Source organism: Hoplias malabaricus, chromosome 15 (assembly GCF_029633855.1).
Source record: "Hoplias malabaricus isolate fHopMal1 chromosome 15, fHopMal1.hap1, whole genome shotgun sequence".
Taxonomy (NCBI): Eukaryota; Metazoa; Chordata; class Actinopteri; order Characiformes; family Erythrinidae; genus Hoplias; species Hoplias malabaricus.
The window spans coordinates 18,548,571-18,571,956 of record NC_089814.1 but is presented as its reverse complement, the minus strand read 5'-3'; the positions used below and the strand labels follow the sequence as shown (position 1 = coordinate 18,571,956).

The window sequence follows — 23,386 nt, the reverse complement described above, 5'->3', positions numbered from 1 at the left end:
CACATTCTGTTCCTTTAGTTACAAAACAGAATTGTACCATATTCTATATTAATTGTAGATTTTTAGATTGTGTTGATTTCATACATCTAATTTAATCTACAGGACTGTTTTCTGTTTTATTTTACACAGTTTAATGACAGCTTACTAACTAACTCTTCTTCTTAAGAAGAGAATTTAATGTACCTTTATGGAACACAACTGGACTTTAAATCCACTGCTGTAACAAGAGCCAATGATCGGAAGAAGTGTCTCACTCAAGTCTGATCCTCAGGAAATGGAAGGAAATTGAGAGAGAGTCACTATTAATTTCATTAGAATGCACATGATTAAATTACAAGGATGGGTCCCTGGAGGTCTCAGTGTGAGAGTGTGCAATGAGGACATGGGAAACATCCAGAGGCAATACGTATTTGACATAAAATGCCTCGTGTTGGCTTTCCTCTAAGACTGGTTATTTATTCAGTGTTATTATTAATACATAATTTGTAGGGTTTTTTTTTTTCATCAGTGATCTTATGTTTAAATACTTAATCTTTAAATGGTTTAATATAATTTTAAATTTGACCAAATTTTGTTTTGGTAAAATATGGCAAATTAATCGTCTAACCCTAACCCTAGATATTAGTTAAAAAATATTAGGGTAATTCAGGTACCACACCATCACTAACCCTACGTTCTGTCAGAAAGCCACAACAATGCTTGCTCTCAATGAAAGAAAACATAAACAACTGACCTTTTTTAGTTTGCTTACATATTTAAATTACAATCAAATAAACAAAAACAATCACATCTCGTGTCTTATGGGTATTAATGAATAAATTACTGTGATCATGTTACATTCATATTTAAGACTTATACATACACGTACATGAACAACCAACATTGATTAGACGTTTAAAACAAAGTACAAACAACTGATTAAAGACGTTATATTTTTAAAGACCTGACATGTATAGAATGATTTAATAAAGGGAGTAATCCACAGGAGAATTGGTATTTTGATCATCCCGATGTACAGAGAGGTAATAACTCATCGGCTGTACTCATAAATGGGAAAAGGCTACATAGAGCATTGGGGTGTGTAAAGAGCAATTCCCATTAGTAAATCCAAGAGCCTTAATATAAAAATTAAACATGGTTCTTGGTTAGATAAAATTCCAGTAGTAACTGATAGGTAATGAGATGAAGAAGAGATTAAAGTATGAGTATGAGTGTGTCTTTGGAGGATGTAAACAAAGAGCTTCATATATGCATATGCTTTTGCAGCTGTCCAAGGGCAGTGTCATGGAATCAATAGGCAGCCGACAAAAACATGGGTAGGTCACCTATAACCATTTCTAATAAAGACACTTTCCATAGTAATAAAATGAAGAGGCCCATACCACAGCAATGCCAGCTTCTCAATCTATATCCCATTACATGAAAGCTTATTTTTTTATAGTATATACGGTTTAAAATGATTTACATAAGTTGTGTACATTTGCAAAAGCTAGAAATAAATATTGTAGCTGAAATATGCTTGTGATAGTTTTTAACAATGCATGCATCATATTATGAAGCATATAGCATAATAAGTCTAATATATGTGTTTTTTTTCTAGGTGGCTCATAAGGCTCACCATAAATGAAAATGTAGTAAATAAGCAGCAGCATTGCTGCTGGCAGAGACTTTAATAACAAGATTCCAAATCTGCACTCAGGCAGGCCATTACAGTTATCAGCAGAATTTTCTTTCAAGCCAATACAACCATATTTGTACTGACATGATAACCTCAGCAAATGACTGTTTGCTGACAAAATAATCTTAAGTTCCTGACTAGGTGAAGAAAAAATTTAACAAAATAAATCCTAGAACATAAATTCATGTCATCAACCACTGAGGCAACAAGGGATTTCTGTGAAGGAAAATAAAATCATCCAAGGACAACAGCGGTCCGGCCAGCTGGGCAGAACATACAATGACCCCCAGCAGTAATTTCATGCCAGATCAACTAAGCACAAAAACAAGCCAATTTAAACAAAAGCGCAAATACTCAAGGTGTTTTCAAAATTCATTCTTGAGCAGTAATAAAATAGTACAACCAGGATAAGAATGTGCATGAGTGTGTAAAACCCCAAAGCAGTGGTTCTTTGAGAAAAATAAAAGTGCCCCCTTGAATACTTGATAATACTGTGAATTACCTTAAAGAACAACACCATTTATGATGGTTTCTCCTGAAACACTGCATACGTCACAGCTATTTGAATTCTTGACAAACTCTTCACAAACAACTAGAGATGCATCGATGTGGGAAATGTGGGCAAATGTAGATATCTGCTTTAGAAAATTTGTACATGAAAATTCATAGATTTATAAAATGTAGAAATTCATATTGAATTCACCTGGTTTAGCATTAGATAAACCTAACATTTATTTGTTTAGGATTACAAATATACTAGAGTGAGATATTTTAGCAGAGCTGCTAAATTCTGCTCTTCTGAAGTGGAACTAATAGGTCATCAGTTATAGCTTAAAAACATTTGTTTAATGGCAAATCCCTAGAAAGGATAAGAATGTTAGAACGTAAACCTCTGTATGGGTGGCCAACTACTTGGTTTTTGCTCATTTACGGTATTTGTAGCACAAGCAATTCCCATCTTTCCATGAATAGAACTCAAAAGTAAGAAAAATATAACTATTATTTTTCTACTAAGGGGTATATAAAGCTTTGCATTTTCTATAGAGTCAACAGAAATGACATGGAGGTAATTTTAAACATTTAGCAGAAATTTCAATACGAGACAAACGTGAAAATGATTGGGATAGTGTTATGTGCAAATCCACTTATTTGTTTCCTTCAGAAAGTGAAAGTCTTATCACAATGCCAATGATGGAAAACAAGAACACAAAATGAATCCTGACACCTTGATTTGGCCAAACTTGGTATTTAAGCTCTATGGTGAGGTGCATAGGGTGGTTTTGCTGCATGTTGTCCATCTCCGTGGTGGGTCTGCAGCAAAGAGACCCTACAAGATGGCCATCACAGTGTGAGTGGGCTCTCATCCAGCACAGGTTGTGCTGTAGTAGTGCAAATGATTAGTCAGACAGAAGCTCCTGTCTGAACAAGTGGCTACACACTGCAGGATGGGTGAAATCAAAAAGGCCAGCTCGGAGCTTCAGTTGAAGAGGATGGAGTCTGGGTCACGGTTGGCTATTTGAGCCATGTGCTTTAAAATATCCTTTTTGGTGATGATTCCCAATAAACGCCTGCAAGAAAAATACAGGAGGGCATTAGGGACATTGCTTACTTACTTATTACTTACTTATCACCAAAGTTCTTTTCCACTAGCAGTGCCATTGTGTAAGTGGTACTTTTTTTTTTTTAGGATTTATTGAAACGGCATTTTATAGAAAGCTGTTTTTATTAATTTTTTACCCATTATGGGTGACGAGACACTGGCGAAGTCCTAATTTGCGGAAGATGTCCACCACAATGTCCATGGGTGTGTGGTCAGTAACTGTGAAGGGACTGAGGTCCATGATGCCACGCAACTTCAGAGGAGGGGGGCAGTTGGGTGGCTGAGGGGGTGTGTAATCCGTGAAAAAAATCAGAGAAGAGCTGACCACGCCCTCCTGCCTCTGGCGAGCATTCTCTGGAGGAAGAGAATTAGTTAATAGTGATGTAGAAAAAACTAAACAAAAATGTGTTACGAACAAGAACTTATTGGTTAATTAATTGTGTTTTACTGAGGTATGTGTAGTTTAAATAATAGTTTAAATGATTTAAATAAATAAACTGTATACAATCTAGTAAGATACCATTGTACCCTAATTTTCATTTTCAAATCATTTAGAAAAAAATTGGTAATATTGTAATATATCATGCTTCAAAATAAAATACCAGTTCAAATAGAGGCATGTTAAGTCTGTCACTTAAATTACGAAGACAAAACAACCAATGAACTGACCAATTAGATAGAACACCTCTTTCCCAGTCAGAAATAACCCTTAGGCTCCAGCTGCTGACTAGTATATGTCACTCACCAATGGAAATCACTAGATCCCGACGTAGCACAAAGCCCACAAGCCTCTGTGACTCCTGCGAGACCACCACTGGGAAGCCACTATAAGATGTGTCTGCGATGAGAGTTTCCACCTCTTCTACACTCATACCATCCTGTGTTATGACTGAGAGTGGGGGATCACTACGGCGAGGCCGCATAACGTCCATGGCTAGCGTCTTGTGGCTGAACTCCTCTTTATGTTCCAGGAACGGGTAACCATTCAGTCTGATGTGAGCCTCGTAGATGCCTTCACGGCCCAGTGCATCTGCTACCCACTTGCTGGTCATGGTAGCAGCCATGAGGGGTACAATATATTCCAACCCGCCAGTGAGCTCAAACATGATGACCACTAAAGAGACTGTCATACGAGTTACACCACCTAGTGAGAGAGAATAAAGTTGCTGCCGTTTAAAGCCCTATTCTGTCCAATTGATTTTTCATTAGTAGAAACTTAAACTGCTTGTTTAAATAAGTGTTAAAAATGTACAAATTTGGTGTACTAGGTTTTGCATATCTGTTGCACAATGCCCTTTGCATTTTTAAACTTGAGTTCATTAGATCATACTTTTTAATTACAATCTTTGACTATGCAAGCAACTGCCTTAGTATGTGTTCACCCAGGCAATATCATGTAATAAAGGTGGTTATGATTGAAAATTTAATTACTGAAGGGTTTTCTCTGACATTGGTACACTATGCATGTTTTGTTGGATGGGCTTCATGTGCTTTGTGGTGGTTAAATGCACACTATTTTAAACAATCCTGCTTTAGTTAAAAGCCTAAAATAAAAAGTCCACGAACAACGTAGAAACCACTCATTTGTTCTCCCTTACCTAAGCAGGCAGCTGCGCCCACCATGGCATAGAGACCAGGTGTGATGCAATCTGCTCCAGGTGAGCACCACTGCTTGAAGATCACCAAGTCATGGTGGTAATAAGCCAGCTGTTCCATGCCCACTCCCAGCAGTCTACCTGCAATTGCTCCCACAGCCATGCTGGGGATGAACAGACCTGAGGGTACCTGCACAGGTTAAAAAGGCCAGTGTCAAAACTGAAACAGCACAACAGCTTACAGTCACTTAACAAGGAACATAACATAGAAACATAACCATCAGTTTAAATTAACCTCCAATGAATTCAGAATGATTTTATGATCAACTCTTCATTCACAATTTGAACTTTTTGTTCACGTCCATGGCTTCAACATATTTAACCAATGTGTTTAATCCCATATTCATCAGTCAAAATATAATGATCACATATAAAACTTCTTATTTTTAATTTCAATATACAGTTTGATGAAAAATATTATTCAATATTATTAAAATGTTAATATATTATAATATATTATTATTTTTATTAAAATATTATTCAATAACACATTTGATCAATGCTTAATTAGGCCTAGTTTTAAAACAAACAAAAAAAGTTTTTTCACTCAGAAAAATGTTAAATGTGTGATTTAATTTGATTAACAATTCACAATGAGACATCAATAAATCTGTACAGAATGACTATAATCTCTCTGCATAAATCAACCAATCAACCAACACCCGCACTCCCCAGTATCACATTGAGGAATACGTCAACCCTGTCATATGCCACCAACACACTGCTATTTTAGAAGGCACACAGTAGCAGCCTCCCAGTTCTAGGTTAACTTTCAGCTTTGGTGCCTGTGGATAGCTTCAATTTCTGACCACTTCTAATAACTGTAACCTCTAACATCTGAATACCAAGTATGAACTGAATGCAATTAGAACAAGGCTCTTTATAGATGCTGTAAATAACAGATAATGCAGCATTTTCAAAAGCAAAAAGAATCTTGAAATACTATTCAGCTGTCACTTTTATCATTATGTAGCATCACTAGCTATAATAACTATATAAGGAGCTGAACTTACTTTCATGCCAAAGGTCACCACAGTGATGAGCATCTTAAAGATGAGCGCCAGTGCCAGCTGCCACATGGCTGTATAGACGTCTTGGCCAGCGGGCCGGTCAGGTAGTGTGTTGCCAGAGAACTTTATGTCACTGATATTGGCGTAGTTGCACAGCTGGGAGGAGTCTAGTAAGCCACAGTCATTGAAGAGTTCTGAGATCAGTTCACTAGTGCTCATGCGCGTGTAGCTGTTAGGGAATGCCAGTATAACTGTGACTGCAGTCACCACCAACACCTCCAGAACTGGGTAATGGCCCAGACGAGTGGTCTTGCGCCTGCGACACCAGGCAATGTTTGCGCGGATGAAGAAAGCACCCCAGATGCCCCCAAAGATGCCCAACAACACAAAGGGTACCAACTCCACAAGGTGCCAGGGAGAGTGGAATTCCACATAAAACAACACCAGACGACTGTTCCCGAATGGGTTGATAGAGCGTAGTGTGAAGGCAGCCACCAGAGCAGCGAAGAATGAGCGCCAGAGTGTTTTTAAGGGGAAGTAGTAACTGACCTAGAGGAAGGGAGAATTCATAGTGACCATCTTAACCTGAAAAATTAATCCAAGGGCTGAGTTACACAATACTGTAAGAAAGATTTAACAAGCTATTTATATAAACAATAATAATTTATTTATTAAAACACTAGAATAAAAAACAAATAACAGCACAATAAATAGTCATGTTCTGTGTTTGAGTGTGATGGTTTAACCCTTTCCACATCTCCTCCATAGCGGTCCAGTTTTGAGGTTATCATCCAATCCCTAATTTAATAAAAATGTCATTATATAAAATCTCAGAATAGCAGGCTTTAATAGGAAGTTTTGTGAAATTTCATAGTTCAACAAATATTGAATTACTTATAATGAAAGTTCAGTCATGTCAGATGACACCTTTAGTCCAACACTACATGCACTTCACATGTTTTCAGGAGCAGATGTATATTTTGTTTGCATCTACAAACATTCTGAGACTACAAACATTATGATGAATCTGGAAATTACTTTTGCCCAAATTAGTTCTGTTTGCATTTTATGGATGAGGACTGGTGTGTGCTGTTATTCATTCTTAGATCAAGGAATAGGCACTAAATCCAGTTGTTCTGAACAAGGCTGTTCAGACAGGGTAAATACGGTGCTGTGTTGTTTGATCCTTGTGGTATTTTGACCAAAGCATGTCACAGGCATTTCTTTCAGACCTTTGAACGGTGTTAACCTGGTGGAAATCAGGTGTAAATATGTCCTCTTTAATGCTCTTAAAACTAATGCTCTTGAATCTGTCAAAGGCACAATCAGAATATCTTAAATACACTCATAACACTACAAAGAATGTGTTTTTAACCATCTAACTATACATAATACTGTGAAAATATGTAGGCAATGCATGAAATACCCTCAAGCTACTGTGTTAAATATAGCTACATTGGCTCTAGAAAAATCCAGTGTTACATAAAGTTCACTGCTGTATCAAGAAATTCAACTACACATTAATTCTATGAAAAAACCCTAAAGGAATCTCAGGGCTGCGCTAATCTTAGATGGTCTGAAAGGCAGGGGTCAGTTTCAGCTCTTTTTTAAGGAAATAGAGATGTCAAATTCCCAATAACAAAAACAAAAGGACAATCCATCTATCTGTGATGAATGTCATATTGTGTGAGTGCAAATGTGCTCACAGCATAGTTGAGTTGTATATATGGGAAGGTACCTGTGATGCAGAAACATGCCTTGTATCAGACAAGAATGGACATCTATTTTATTATCAAAACAACTAGGGCCCTTATCTCCCAACAATTAAAAATAAATAAATGAAAGAAAAAATGTTTTAGTTTAAAAGGTTAAATAAATGTCCAAAGAAAAAAAAGAAACTTGCTGTTTAAACTGTATTATAAAAAACCCCTCTTCCAGAAATGGGGCTTGCAGACTGAAGTGCCAGTACTTAATTTGATCAACTCCACATTTTCCTATATAATATGGGAAGAGTAAGGGGACATTGTGGAACAATTTGTTGAGAAAACACAAAGTACTATTCTGGCAAACTGGTCTATCTGTAAATCCTTTTTAAAAGTAACATGCTTAAAACCACTGCTTGCTTCTGTAATTTTGAGCTTAGGCCTGTAGTGTATTTGAGGTCACAGTCAAGGGAAGCAGGAAAATTCTTTTACATAATAGCAGCATTATAATAGCACCTAACAGACGTTATTTACCTCCTCCAGGCTGAATAGCACTCCTCCAATTGGAGCACCAAAAGCCACTGAAACGCCAACTGCAGCTGCAGCAGAAAGCACCTGCATGCATAAACAGAGAATTAGGAAAAAACAAAAACATAAAAAAAAAAAAATAGTCAAGGTTACATTAGAAGAACATGGCACAGCAAAGCAGTGGTTTAATTCTCAGCTGAAACAAAATGTCATATAAAAAATTAGAATAAAGCAATTGATTCACACAGTTATAAAAAAGACTGTAAAACTGCAAGTGAGATGCAATAGTATTGTAATTATAATAATTTTTCTTTAAAATTTCACTGACATTATTTTGCATTTGCAAGAGAACCTACACAGGACCAGAAACATTTTAAGTTAGCAGTGATAATTACTCCTATCACAGAGAATGATAGGCAAAAGTGCCATATCACAGCTTTTTATTTCACTCTTTTAGATTTCTATGGATAGAGACCGTAGTAACATATTTGGAATGTGTTGTAGAAAACATAATACCACAGGAACAAGCTATCACATCATTCTTAGTATAATGTGAAAAACAGGCTATTCTTAGTATGATGGTGTTTTCAAGGTGAGAATTTTGAAAGATACCTTACCCATTTTCACTACCCTTGTTGTGCTCCCACAACAATTTTCCAATCCCCTATAGTGCCGAATGGTGATAGCGATAATGTGGACTGTCACTATTTTGTTTTTAAAATTCACATTCCTTTTCTGCCATTTTCCACTCACTCACCTCTCGTCTCTTGGCTTCATTCTTTCTGTATTTGGTGAAAAGGTGGCAAAGGATGTTTGCACAGCAGCAGGCTACATGCACCAGTGGCCCCTCTTTACCCAGACTTAGGCCAGATGACACAGCCAGCACCAATGTGATGGTTTTAATCATCAGGGTCCATTTGCCCAGGTAACCACGAATGATGAATCCACTGAGAATGGTCTTGATCTGAGGATCACATTGATTACATTTGAGTAGAACTTTATTGTACAATGCCATGTCCTATGTAACTATGGGCTTTTGGCAAATAAAATAATGGAGTGCACAGTAATATATGCAATTTCTTTCCTTTGTCAAAATAACAATCATTAATTGCCTTTCAATAAACATCTTCCCCCAATAATTCAAAATGAGTCGGGACACACATAAAGGGAGCTGAGAACAGTCATCCACCAAGTTTCTATTCATAGATGTGCATTTTCACTTTCAGTGCATATGTTCTGGATTATTTTGCTGCTGGAGGATATTGCTAACTTATTTTTTCAGATTTCCTCCACATGCATACAATAACATACTTCTAGCCTTGTTCAGGCTCACCATTATTATTACATACTACATATTATTATTACACCATACTTATTTCATTTTATGATGGTTAAAATCCTTTGATCTTTAGAGCTTGGGTTAAAAAGTACTTATAGATTCTTTAAAGCATTTAGATATCAAATATCAAACCTAGAATCAAATCAAATCAAATTTCAAGGTGCTTATTACAACTGATGTTTTCGCAAAGAAGCTTTACAGAAAAAGGTCATGTTAATGTCCTCAGAGTTTTGAATCCTCAGTTCACAAAGGGTGCTGAAAATTCAAACATGTAGGTATAGCTGTGATATTATATGTAAGATCATTTAAGGTATAACCAATATACAAATAATGAATGAATGAATGAACAAAGCAATTCATTGCAATATAAGTCCTCTGAAACAAAAGTGCAGGAGCAAATACTATCAGGTCTGTTATTGAAAGAAAATAAGAAAAAGATAAAGAAAGAAATATAAAAAAAATACTGTTGGGCTTACCTCAGGAATACCAGAGCCACAGGCATAGGGGGCAAAGGCTCTGACTAGAGACACAGCTAAGAACGAGAAAAGAAGAGCCCAGCACACATACAAAAGATAGTTCATAGTGTAAGCTAAAGGTCCATCGTTGTAGCCAATAAGGAGCTCAGCCCAGGTCTTCCAGTTAGGACATTTGTCTCTCTCCTGAAATGTGATTTCGTTGGAGCTCCAGCAGCAGTGTTCGTGGTTGAACCAGAAGCCACGGAGACACACACCTTCTTTAAGGTCTGTCATCCAGTGAGCAGAAATGTCAATTCCACCAGCCAGGGCACCTTAAAAAAAGCAGGATGTATATTTTATGAGGCCCATTGCTAGTAATGCATGGCATATTATGATTAATCTTGACCTGACAAATAAATGAGGTTGAAGGACACACCTGACATTAATCCAACCAAGAGCATGAGAAGCCAGCCAGAAAAGGCATCATTAATGCTCATAATCAAAGCCCATGTAGACTCTTTACTCTGACTGGCAATCTGCAGGGAAGAGAGTATACATTCCATACCTGCCGTGTACAGTTATGTATGTTATAACATAGTCTTTATATTGGCCTAGCTGACCTCTCTGTGACGGTCCCGGTCTTTGGACTTTTCTCGCACCCAGTCAATAGTGTTGAAGTCTTCATAAGTGCCTACCCCAGGCACTGGTTCATCCAGAAGGTCTATCAGCTTAGGGACTCCATTCAGTCCATTCTCAAGTCCACCTGTAAATTGGATAGATTTTATCATCATAATCAATCAGGAGAAATGCAAAACTGAAGAATGTGTGATATTTTCAGTGAAACCTGCAATTCTTTCTCCAAACAGGCATAAATGTTAAGCTAACACAGTAAGGACTGTTCTAAGAACAAAAGGCTAAATTTAACTTTTTTTCAACGTTTTTAATAAGTGCTCCAACAGCAACTTTGAAAAACTCTTTATTGCTAATGCTTTGGAGTTCTTTAACAGGTGGTGTCAAGCTGCAATGGTTTAATTGCTCTGACTCACAAGCTCTGAGCACACAAAAGTACTCAGCAATAAAACAATTCTGACAATCTCTGCACTATTAGTAGCAGCAAAATACTTCACATAGGAACAATGTAAACTAAATTCATTATCCTATAGATAATAGATAGAAAATCCTACAGATATTCTGTAGATTTAAAAAACAAGAGATTTCAGCATCAAAATGTGAGTGTTAACTGACAAACCCAATCTTAAATTAAAAACAAGGGCTTGATATTTTTCATAATCAACATTTCACAGCTGTTATGGTCTTAACAGCAGGCAAAACATCAGTGTTCTACTAAGAAAAAGAAAGCAAGCAATGTAGAAAACCTGAGTCAAAATACGAAACCAGAGCAGAAATAACTTGAGGAGACTTTGATCTTGTTGATAAAGGCTTACAGCAGCTTTCAATAAAAGGTGGCAGTGAATGCTGGAATAATGACTTCATCCATTTCACACCAGGATTTACTTACTCATATATAAAAACCAAAAGCGTCTACATTACTGCCCCCTAAACCTATATCACTTTCCAAGTAAAGAAACTAAACTATGGAAAGCCCTCGCGTAATTATAGTCCAAAAGAAATATTCAAGAATAAATATATATATATATTTAAAAAAAAAAAAAAAAAAAAAAAAGGTCATCTTAGAAGGATCTATCAAATCTAACATGCATAAATTTGTTTTTTAAAATTATTTCTTTTCAATAACTTTTCCTAGTTTTTTTTATATTATTTATACCCCACTTTTTAACCTTTTTACAATGTGTTTATAGTTTTCAAGTTCATTACTTTCCTAAGTACCTTGAGGCCTCTGACTATACCATAAACCCAAATACACACATATAAAAATGAACAAATGAAGAATGACTAACCATTGAATATGAACAAATAACTAAATAAATTAAATAAAGGAGGGTGGCGCAAACAGGTAATGTCACCGTCACACAGCTCCAGGGTCCCCACTCCGGGTGACTGTTTGTAAGGAGTTTTGTGTTCTCTGTGTGTCCATGTGTCCAAAACTACATGTTGGTAGGCTGACTGGCTTCTCAAGTGTCCCTAGGTGTGACTGCATGAGTGAATGTGAGTGTGTGACGCCCTGTGATGCTCTGTGCCATGTGATACCAGGTAGGCTTCGGACCCACCACGACCCTGATTTGGATAATTGGTTACAAACAATGAATGAATGAATGAAGTAAACCAGCGTTTCTCAAAATATGGGGCGTGCCCGACTAGTGTGGCGTGTAGGTTTTGCAGGTGGTGTGCAAGGAATCTGAAGAATCAAGCATTCTTTTATTAATGCCTTGAACCAAAATACGCTTTTATTCACAAACTTTTATTCTGAAAATGTGCCAAGATTAACACGATTCGGCAGTGAGTCTTCTTTCAGCTTTTTTGTTAAGGCACCTGTTCAAATATAAAGCTGCTCCAATCATCAGCTTCACTGGCCTCCAATTCACCATCAGAGTCTGGTATATAAAGTTAGTGTTTACCAGCTCTGGGCTTGAGGTCAGTAACAAGAGCATAACAGATAACAATGATGAATAATTACAGTTCTGAAAGTGGCTTGTATATAACTGTTAGGGAAACAGAGGAGGATCTGAGAGTTAGATAACGTTAAATTTAGCTGTATTCATGTTGTGAGAAAGCACTATAAACTTGCAGCAAGTTAATGTTAGTCTCTGGCCGTGTCCCAAACTGCACACTGCTGCACTGAATTGTATGAATTAATAAATACATTTTAAAAAATTACACACACACCACCCTTAGCAGTGCTTTCTGTAGCATAGTATGTAAAGTTCCATAGTGTGTTGTTTGGGACACTGCCTCACTCTCTAACGTTAATGCTAATCCAATGCTGTTCCACATCATTATAAATACAGTATTTTACTGCTTTATCTACATAGGAAGCAGCTTATAGCTATATAACATATTGGGAATGGGGTGGCTTTGACTCAGCAAATATGCCCCATCCCCCACCCCCCCAATATCAAACTCACTCCTATGCCCTTGCACCTGCCTTTGCTCATTTTTGCACAGATTGAAAAGTGAGAAACTGAAGCATAGTTTAATTACTAGGCAAATTTTCTCTATTTTTGAATGTTTGCTCATTGATGTTAATGATGTATCTGATGTTATAATGTTAAGTTTATATTACTTCAATAAATTAGAAAATTGTAAACTTGCATGTGTCTTTTGTTATTCTTTTTCAGGGTGATATGGTACAGGTAGGGCGTGGAAATTCCCCGTTCGTCTGAAAAATTTGAGAACCACTGAATAAAATCAAAACTCTAACTCATAAATAAATGGAAAATATTTAATCTAACTTTATAGACACATGTTTTTATATATTATTATTATTTGGAGTGTCAGAAGCCTACCCAGGGGCAATGTAGGACATTTCTTTCATGGCTACCAGTATTAACTTCTTTGTGTGTGTGTGTGTTTGTGTTTCACTGCTCATTTACCCGCTCCATAGCCATGGTCCAATGGAGGAACATCATCAGTAGTAGAAAAATCCAGAGTGGCTCCGGAAATTTCCACCATGTCCTCATCATTGGATGTACTCTGCAGGCTGGTGAAGCTCTCACTGCAGTTCTCCATCATCACTTCAGGCACATGTGAACATAGCAATGTCCTCTAATCTGTCATGGAACAGAAAGGGTTTTTATAAGTAAAGATTAGTAGAGTAGACCTTAGTAGTGGTGCTGTCAAAAGTAATGTGTGAATTCATGATTGAATTTAAAACTTTAATTTCTTTAATGCTATTTAATAATTTTACTAAATTTGGCCACTATTTTCTCCAATAATTCACTCTTTTTACAGTGATATAGGCTACTCACTGTTTTATCTAGCAATGTAAACAGGATCAATACTGTTGAGTTCATAAGGTAGATTGAACTTTATTTATGCTGAAATATCTATTAAATATTTTAACTAAGTCTCAGGCTTAAACTTCCTCTCTCCTGCCCTCACACACACACAGCTTAAATTGTGTTAATATTACATTGACTATTTTATATTACATTTAAATATCCATTATTAAAATCTTCAGGCTCAAGAAGTGACAATGCGATTAACTGTGCTATTACATGTTTGTTTTTTAACCTATAGACAACCCTACTTAGTACGTAATGATATACAACTCCCTTCAAATGGTTGGCTGTCGGGGATTTATTTAACAACTCAAGAAGGCATATCAAACTGCATGCTTGGGCAAGACTCCTAAAATGTACTTTGCCCTCATCTGTAACAAGATTAAAACTGTCTATCATTCGGGAAATTTCAAAATACAATGTAAGCATAAATAAGTAGTGCTAAATTATTCATAATTTTAAAATTAAATCTTGAAAGTGCCAATTTTTCTAATGAAAAGAGCACTATTTTAATTATATTCCACACTATACAAATCTGTTAGAAAATCCCGTCTAATCATGCAGAGCACATGAACTGGCAATCTGACACACTATAATCAACGTTTAAATGTGTGCCAAGAAATGTATTTTTATTATTATTGTTATTTTTCTAACTACAAATAGACATGTGAAGAGTTTGATTAAATTAACTCAGCAAAAGCATCAACACAAGTGTAGAATGAGCCAGAGAAAACCTGTTTGAACAACTGTGCTCTGGGATGGAGTGTCTGTCTTTGTTTTTGGGGGTTATTAATGCATTAATAACTTGGTTGCTTTTCTCTGACGGTTGGGCATGTTAACTACAATAATACACACAAGCGTGCCCATGAAATTGCCTAGTGCACTTTTATTAACCTTAAGTGCTGTATTGCTTGGCCACACAATGTCCTAGAAATTAAAAATATTGTCCCATTAACATTTAAACCGCGACGTCGATCAGAAATACTTTAATGACATATTTTCACCAAAGTGTTCAGTCCTCAGCAGAAGTAGTTAAGGTATGTTACATTACAATGTACTGCACTAATTTCAATAACGCATTTCTACTTCGCTGAAAGCATATATATTCAGTTACTCATTAAACCATAATCAGATCAGTCCTGTGAGGAGTCTGATGACTGGACGAACACACTGATTTTTGACGTGAGCGCCCTAAGAAACAATGTTATCTGACACATCCAAGAGTGAAAAATGAAGGGCGGTTATTTATATATATATATCAGTAGAAAGGTTTCATTCGCCAGGTTATCTCGAAATTCCCTTTCCACCTTAAACAGATACACAAAACTCTTGTGGTCGCCCGGGTTTCATATTCACTAGACCCTAACTGCAGCATCATTTAAGGTGGAAAGAAAATTCAAAGAAGGAACCAATCTCGTCTTCGTTAGCTCTTGCAAGCGTTTATAAATACTACCCAAATACAGTCATTCATACCATTTAGACGAGTGTTTTCTGGACGTTTTCAGAACGCGGACAAAACGACGCATATCGACTTTTAGTTAACGCCGACATGAACTGGGTTAAACATTTGCTTACCTTTCTGGCGACTTTTGTTTTGCATCAGCGACCACTTCGCTTTCCTCACATCTCCTCGCAGACATACATAACGGAGCACCGATAGACACAGACACGCTATCGGTGATCCATTAACAGAAACTGTTATTTGCCAGTTTTCATCGTTCGTTTTCACCCGAAAACAATAAGATATAATAGTCTTTAGTTACTGAAAGTTTTAAACAGATATTAATACACTTAGGACAATCTAAATATCAAAGTAGGCCTAAGTCTAAAACTAAGCTAATACCATTACGACAACATCAGAGTCGCCATCTAGTGGTTGTGTAAAAGCGGCTCTGCTGTTAGCATATGGCTCTTCGTAATGTCAAACAAACTCCAGGTAACTATTTTACCCTGAAATAATAGCATTTAAGTGTTGTAAAATTATTCAGCAATCAACACAACCGAAGAAAAATCAGCTATAATATACTGGTGCCATCAATATTACAACAACATACAGGTAGCCATTAATGCAAAACAAATAAGTATTTATTTCCCTTTTTATTTCCTTTGTCTACACTATTTCCACCTTTAATGGGAAAATATATATGCGTTTATTATTATTAATTGTTTATTTCATTAATACTATTTTTAATTGACTATTTTGTAGGTGATTTTCATATGCTTAAAACATTTTTCTCTTTACACTCACTGAATATTGCATAATATCCAAGTTTGTATTTCACACATTTGTGGGTATAGGGTCAAGTTCATTTTAAGAATTTTACATAGACCATATGGAAAACATTGGGCAGTTGTTAACATGAATGTTAACAAGACACTACCTATTTAAGATTTTTAGAATATAAGTGATGTTGCAGGAGTTGAAAATGTTCACCAATGATGACATGCCATTATGACATTATGAATAAGTATGTCGCTGCTAAAGTGGTCTATTATTGCAAATATATAATGATGCAACTGAAAGTTTATTGTCACTTCCATTGTAATCAAGTAGATGAACCCAGAGTTTCAAGAATCCAGGTCAAAGTGCACAAACATATACCACACACACACATACACACACTCACACACACACACTCACACACACACACACACATACAGAGAGGCCTACACATAAACATTGACAGAAACAATAAAGTACTGCCAAGGGTCAGTGAAGTGGTGTGACCAACACTGCTTTAATTTGGTACAGGCAAAGATGATATAACCTCACAAACCTGAAGGCTCAAAGTTCTTATCTGGAAATCCTAGTTCAAATTACAAGTAACAGGAACTCTCTTAAAGGGGCAATTAGTTGGAATTTATTTTTTTATAATATTTTTTGGAAATACAAAAATGGAGCTTTTTAAATTTTGCATTGTGATGTAATTCAATCATATAGCCATCAATTTAGTATACATGACTTTAAAGGAACACTATGTAAGATTTTGATTTTTTGCTCCTGGGGCTCCCCCTTGTGCAATTTATTTTGACAGCACCATACTTAAAACAAATGGGAGCATGGTGGTTTCCATGGTGGTTACATAGTGCAGTTTCTGCAGTGCTGAGCAATTTTGACACACATGTATGAAAGTAGTACAATGGGTAACACAGAAGGTTTTGAAAAAGAAAATTGTGAGTTGTCTATTTCTGGAGAATAAAGAGATGTAGCAATTTGTATATAATTGACCTCCACCGCGACCCTGAAATGGACAAGCGGAAAAAATAATGATGATGATAATTGACCTCTGATTACAATTTTGTTGTTCACTCCAGGCCGAAAATCCCCCTTATAATAAAATATTTTATTGTTTATGTAAATCTCTTCACAAATCCACAAAACATTTTTTCAGTGAGTGTGGAGACGAATAAATAAAAATGAACAATATAGGGTGGTCCTTTAACAATACTGGCCATTAAAGCACTTACAGGATTCTTGACAAAAATATGCAATCATCTAAAAGAGGCCCATTTACATTTATGTTTATCAGAACAAATTGTGTGCTATCACAAATTAAATATTGCATTTATTGCAATCTGTGTTGGCAGCAGAATCAGTAATGTCACACTTCATAAATCATAACTGTAAATACCTGTGTAGTGTATTGCATGCATTGCACTGTTTGCAGTACATCCATAAACTTTAGCAAGGCTCACACAGGCCACAATATTTAACACAAAAAAAGTGTTTACTCAGCTGTGTAGCTAGATTGTGCAATTCTGCTGAAATGCCTGCAACATGGCAGTAATAGACCACAGAAATATATACATAGAGGTTTTAACAAGGAATTTATATTAGCCTAATATGTGTTAAGTTCTCTGCCTTTAGATTAATTCAGTAGAATGCAACAATTACATATACATTTTTTTATTCATTCTATATGCTATATGTTAGTTCTTGTTATTTTATTATAATCACTACAGACCTGTTAATCATTCTGGACACACCTAAAAGTTTGCACAAAACTCTTTCAAGCTTTCTAAAATTTTACTGATTATTTGGAATTGATGGACATTCCCGTAGTGTTTTGAATTTTCACACACTTTCGATATATTCACAAGTATGTCTCGACAAATAACCCTCTTGGTCCAACAGCAGAAAATATTTGGGCAATGTGAACTCTTACCTACAGAGTCCTACTCTTCATAGTCCATTTTCAAGAGGTTTATTAAAATTGCTGAATTTTCTGGGTCTGTATACTTATTCAGTGCAGAGGTAGGGCTTTTAATGCACCACAACATAACAACATATTCAAGGCTTGAAATATATTTTTAGTATCCAAGCCTATATTTAAATGTGCAATACACTGAATTAGAGTAAATAATTCTCTCAGTAAAACAATATCCATAACATCCATCAAAAAAAGATATTTGTTACATATTTTCAAAATTCCAGCTGCTGTCTTCATTGTGTTAATATGATCTGCTGAACTGAGCAATTAACCAATGGCAAAAATTCTATTCATTTATCTCAAAGGGAAAAGGTATTTTTCATTCTCCTGTACAGTTACCATTTTGGAGATGCGAGGTTATTTCCCAGATATGTTAATATTTAAGAAGATGAGGTGTTAGTCTAGAAATGCAATATATTTATTTGTTTATGTGTAGAGCATTGTGTTCTGAACATAAAGAACTTTCTGATCTGAGCTGAGTCTGTCAGCTTCATCTCTGCTCTGTGCGTGTGTGTGTTAACCTGACAGCATGGTGTAACATCTATGCTGAAAATGCATGATTGCCTGATGAGGAAGAGCTGAAAGGACTTAAATATGTACAGCTTAAAATTATGTTCTTGATAAAACACACAGATGCACATTTAAATGTGTATTACCTGTGTATTTGCTGACAGTTTTATAAAATGATTAAATGGCAAAAGTTAGTTATAAAGTTAATTATAAGATAGAAAATGTTATATTTCAATACAACAATATGTGTCATTATACTAGGGATATCAAAACTTTTCAGTGACCAACTAAAAGTATGAAAGACCTTTAAAATTTATTAAATGATGCTAATGGCATAAATGTATAAGACACATAATATAATGTTAAAAGGTTTGTGATCTGAAAGGAAATCACAAAGCACATAGTTGGATGCATGGCTTTTGAGTTCAGAGAGACTGAAAGAACATCATGTTCTGATACAGTGAACACTGTGACTATAGCTTTGTGGCCATTGACTTCAGAATTCTGAAGCTGGCTGAAATATGGCATGTGTACAATTAAAAATAAAAACTGACAAAGGAAAACAGGGATAAAAGAATAAATCACTCTACTTTGCAGTGTCAAATAGAGTGAATGTTGATTTTATATTGTGTTATATTTATCAAAATCAGTAATATAACACCACTGGCAAAATGACTAAAATATGAGCTTTTCTAAAATACCACCCTCTAACACTCCAATGTCAAAGTCAAATAGTAGAAAACTGCAAATATTGCATTAATGTTAAATGAGTTAATGAGTCCTGAATATAATCAGTGAAACATTTAAACATTTATTTCACAGAAACGTTCATACTTTGAGACATCCATATACGTAGTAATAATAAAAAAAAAAGACATCACATATTTCTGTAACATTTCTTACAAAATACTGGGACATTTTTATTCATTCATTATCTGCAACCGCTTATCCAATTCAGGGTCCAGTCTTTCACAGGGAAACACACACACACACAGGGGAGGAAACCCACACAGACACAGAGAGAACACACCAACTACTCACAGACAGTCACTCCTCACAGGAATCAAACTCACAACCTCCAGGTCCCTGGAGCTGTGTAACTGCGACGCTACCTGCTGCGCCACCGTGCCGCCCTACTGGGACATTTTCTATTACTAAAATAAAATAAATAAATCCATTTTTAACAGAAAAAAAGTCAAAGTATTTGTTTTACGTGAAATGCAACTAAAGTCACTAGTTTTTTATACATAGTAAAACATCACTATAATGGAAAATTCCAGGAACAACAGTATTATGATTATGATATAAGATTCTAACCATATAATTCAGTTGATCCTATCACATATGTGATCTCCTTGTCTGTTACTCTCATATAAACAAAATCCATTAGATGGTCATGGCCATGGGTTCAACCCAGTGGAACTCGGTTAAAGTTCATTGGGTTGTAAAGAATAAAGTGGACTGAATTTTAAACAGCCTTTAGAACTATAAAGATTTATACAGTATATGTTATATGTTTATAGTACAGTTAACAGAATGTGAAGGGTGTGAGCATAATTTCTCATTTTTGCTAAGAATCTCTAGAGGGCGGCATTGAGTAAAGTTTATTTTTTTTTAGCTAAGGAAGCAGGATAGCTCCTAAGGCAGTTTGGTGTCTGTAGCCTTGTAGTCTCCCATCACATGGTATCTTTGACCACTTAACATGACAAAGATATTCTTATTTAACTTAATTCTGTTTTGTTTTTGTTTTTGTTTTTTTTGCTTCTAATATTTTATTTACATTCCATAATGTAAAGCAAATTAAATTGTCTTTCTGTATGAATGTTTGAAGTTCACATGTATTTGTAGGAGTGCATTAATTTTACGCAGTTCCACTGTGCCACAGCTATCAACTGGTATTTGGTGACCTTAAGCTAATATTTGGCTGCTCAAGAGAGTCCTACTGTATTGGCAATGCTTTTCTACAGAGTAAGATGAGTGTACACAGTTATGTCAAACCTATGTCAGAAATTGTCGACTTTAAAAGCAATAATTTAATACATAGATACATATAGTGTATGTAACTTAGAGAACATCTAGATCTTTTTCCCATTTCCAATTTTCTGAAATAGTTCTTCACTACATATGAACAGAGGCTGTAACTGTTTCGCAGTAGGCCTGTATCCTAAAAGACAAATAACAACAAATTATTGGCTGCCATTTGGACCTTATCTCAACTATCAAATATTTGACAAACATGCAATTTCACTGTAGCCAGGATAGCATGGCATGGAGGGTAAGAGGATGAAGGAAAGAGGAGAGAGAGATAGATAGATAGATAGATAGATAGATAGATAGATAGAGAAAGAGAGAGAGAGAGAGAGAGAGAGAGAGGGTCAATGTGCCATGGATTTATAAAAGCAGATGCCGTTGTACAGCTACTGTGTTCCATTATCATCAACAACACCAACAACCAGCATGCCACAGTACAGCCAGGTGGTACTGGGGCTAAGCCTTTTGGTTTTGCTTTTTACAGCACAGCAGGTTAACCTTTATCTTTTTAGTCAATTCTTTCTAGATTTCCCTTAGTATTTGTATTCAATGTTGAATGAAAATCTCCTATCTCAGTATTTATTTTTTATCACACTCATTCCATCACAATCATGTGAAGAATGTCATTTTATAATGATAGTGAGTTCTTAATCATATATTTCTGAGCTTTGTCTAATATTAGAAATTAGAATATTAAAAAAATAATGTTAATTTTTTGTACATTATTATATAGCAGTGTGGCACTTTTATGATTTAACTTCAATTTTATTGCAGTGTTCCAGTGCAGCACCTGCAACTTCTGAAGCTACATTGAGTCCCAAGCAGTCTGATACTGTACTGAGTCGTAAAACCCATATGTCTCCAGTATGGAGAATTTTGGCGAGTAAACCACCTGGTGCATACTCTCATAACCATATTGTGTGTTCTACTGGTCTCTGCAGGTAAAATATGCTTTTACTAGAATCTTTAAAAATGAATATATATCATACTTTGTTTAACAGGGGTACAACTATTCACAAAATGTATCATTTATAAATACGATAGAGGTGACTAAGTAGGACACATTTTTGATACAACACAATGGGAGTTACAAGAAATGTACCTCAACATTATTTGTAATGTTTCCATTTTTAATTCTAGTGTATTCAACATTAAAAAGTTTGATATATAATAAGATGCAATACAATACAATATGTTCTGAAACAGTATGAAATGAAATAATGCAATAAAAAAACAAAGCAAGCATTAAAAAACATGTGCTAGCAGTGCTCAAACATGCCTGTCATTTGCCTTGCTGCACCCTACCACCAATGCAATAGCTCCATGCCCCCAATATATGGGAACCACTGCTGTACTGTCAAAATTATTTGAGTGCAATGCTGTGATAATGCTTGAGAATACAAAATATCATATGACAATGAATATTTTTCCTGTCCATAGGAGGGGCTTTTGCTCTTTCAGGAAGTCTGTTAATTCCTAATGGATCTGGAGACCTACTAAATCACTACAATGATTAACGTAACTGCTCTTCATCCTACTACAAAAGCGTCGTCAATAATTTAATATGGCAAAAGTCCTAATTTTACTATGAAATTCTAGAAGAACATTGTGACATTCAAATATTCTTTGTTTTGAAAAGGAATCCCAATAGTATTAAAAGAATGCATACTCAAAATATTAACATTTTAACTCAACAATTTAGATGCACAGAGACTTATTTATTTTAAACAATGTACAATACTGTGCACAGCTTTAGTATATAGCTTTCCAGCAAAAAAAAGTTATTATTTATGTTGCAACTACACTGCAATCAAATGTGTAGTAATATAAGCTTGTAATATAAGGAAAATATAAATTTTCCTCATGAAAACAAAAGAAAGTATATAATGGTAAACTGATTTTTTTTATTTAATTTTTTTTAGTCCCAAAAGCTATTTTGTTATTTGTACAGTTGTCATTTTTTTGAGTACTGTTCCTGAAAAACCTGTGAAATGTGAATTTGTTTTGTAAATATAAACATTTGTATATTTGTAAACTGTTATAATTTTTATAACAAATTTTAACTTTTATTTCTCATATGAATTAAGACAAATTATAATGGGCTTCACGAATTTTCACTTAGTAAGTGATCTACATGTATTCATATCCAAAACACTGTATAGTAAATTGTATGAGTTTGTACTGTAAAATATCCATAGTACTGTTAATGACCATTTGTGTGTCACTTACAGGTGGCTCTTATGCTAAACACAAATGAGGAATAATTTTGTCAAATAAAAGTAATTGATACTTTTTTCTGATTTGTCTATAAATGTATTTCTAACGTACAAGTACACAAACCATGTACTTGAGTGAAAGTACAGATACTCAAGGTAAAATATTACTCCAGTAAAAGTAAAAGTCCTCATTGTATATCTCCGCTTGAGTAAAAGTACAAAAGTATATACCTTCAAATGTACTTAAGTATTGAACGTAAAATTACCATGCCGTATTATGGCTCTAATGTCCTATTATCATTTTTGTAACAAGACTTTTGCTTAACATATTTTATGTGAAAAGACTAGTGTCACTCTTGGTTCCCCAGTCTTTTAATAGAAAGTCATTAATTGGTCTGATATTGAACGCAGCAGAAATAGTCAAAGATACAATGAATGATGTATGTGATGAACTATTACATACACCCAAGGTGCTTCCCCTCCAAACCAACAGACGTCACTGTCTCCTATAGATTAAGCACATTATATGC

The 23,386-nt window shown here is 35.3% G+C and overlaps 1 protein-coding gene and 1 long non-coding RNA gene across 4 annotated transcripts; one reads left to right on the top strand and one right to left on the bottom strand.

Moving 5' to 3' along the window:
• Positions 1-348: 348 nt before the first annotated feature.
• clcn5a (chloride channel, voltage-sensitive 5a) lies at positions 349-15,545 on the bottom strand. 2 transcript variants are annotated; one of them, XM_066645727.1, is made up of 12 exons: positions 15,464-15,545; positions 13,481-13,657; positions 10,589-10,731; positions 10,405-10,504; positions 9,990-10,300; positions 8,932-9,138; positions 8,181-8,261; positions 5,947-6,492; positions 4,877-5,063; positions 4,024-4,422; positions 3,416-3,632; positions 349-3,246 (listed from the first exon to the last, which is right to left on the bottom strand). In XM_066645727.1, the coding sequence occupies exons 2-12, from the start codon at positions 13,617-13,619 to the stop codon at positions 3,156-3,158; spliced, it is 2,421 nt and encodes an 806-aa protein (XP_066501824.1). In that variant the 5' UTR covers positions 13,620-13,657; positions 15,464-15,545; the 3' UTR covers positions 349-3,155. The 2 variants fall into 2 exon arrangements, with proteins under 2 accessions (XP_066501824.1, XP_066501825.1); XM_066645728.1 differs by lacking the exon at positions 15,464-15,545 and adding an exon at positions 15,362-15,454.
• A 73-nt stretch (positions 15,546-15,618) lies between these two features.
• On the top strand, positions 15,619-22,516 carry LOC136668293 (uncharacterized). 2 transcript variants are annotated; one of them, XR_010795488.1, is made up of 3 exons: positions 15,619-15,824; positions 21,415-21,581; positions 22,081-22,516. It is a non-coding gene; the product is annotated as an uncharacterized lncRNA (long non-coding RNA). The 2 variants fall into 2 exon arrangements; XR_010795489.1 differs by having other exon boundaries at positions 15,619-15,944.
• The last annotated feature ends 870 nt before the right edge of the window (positions 22,517-23,386 follow it).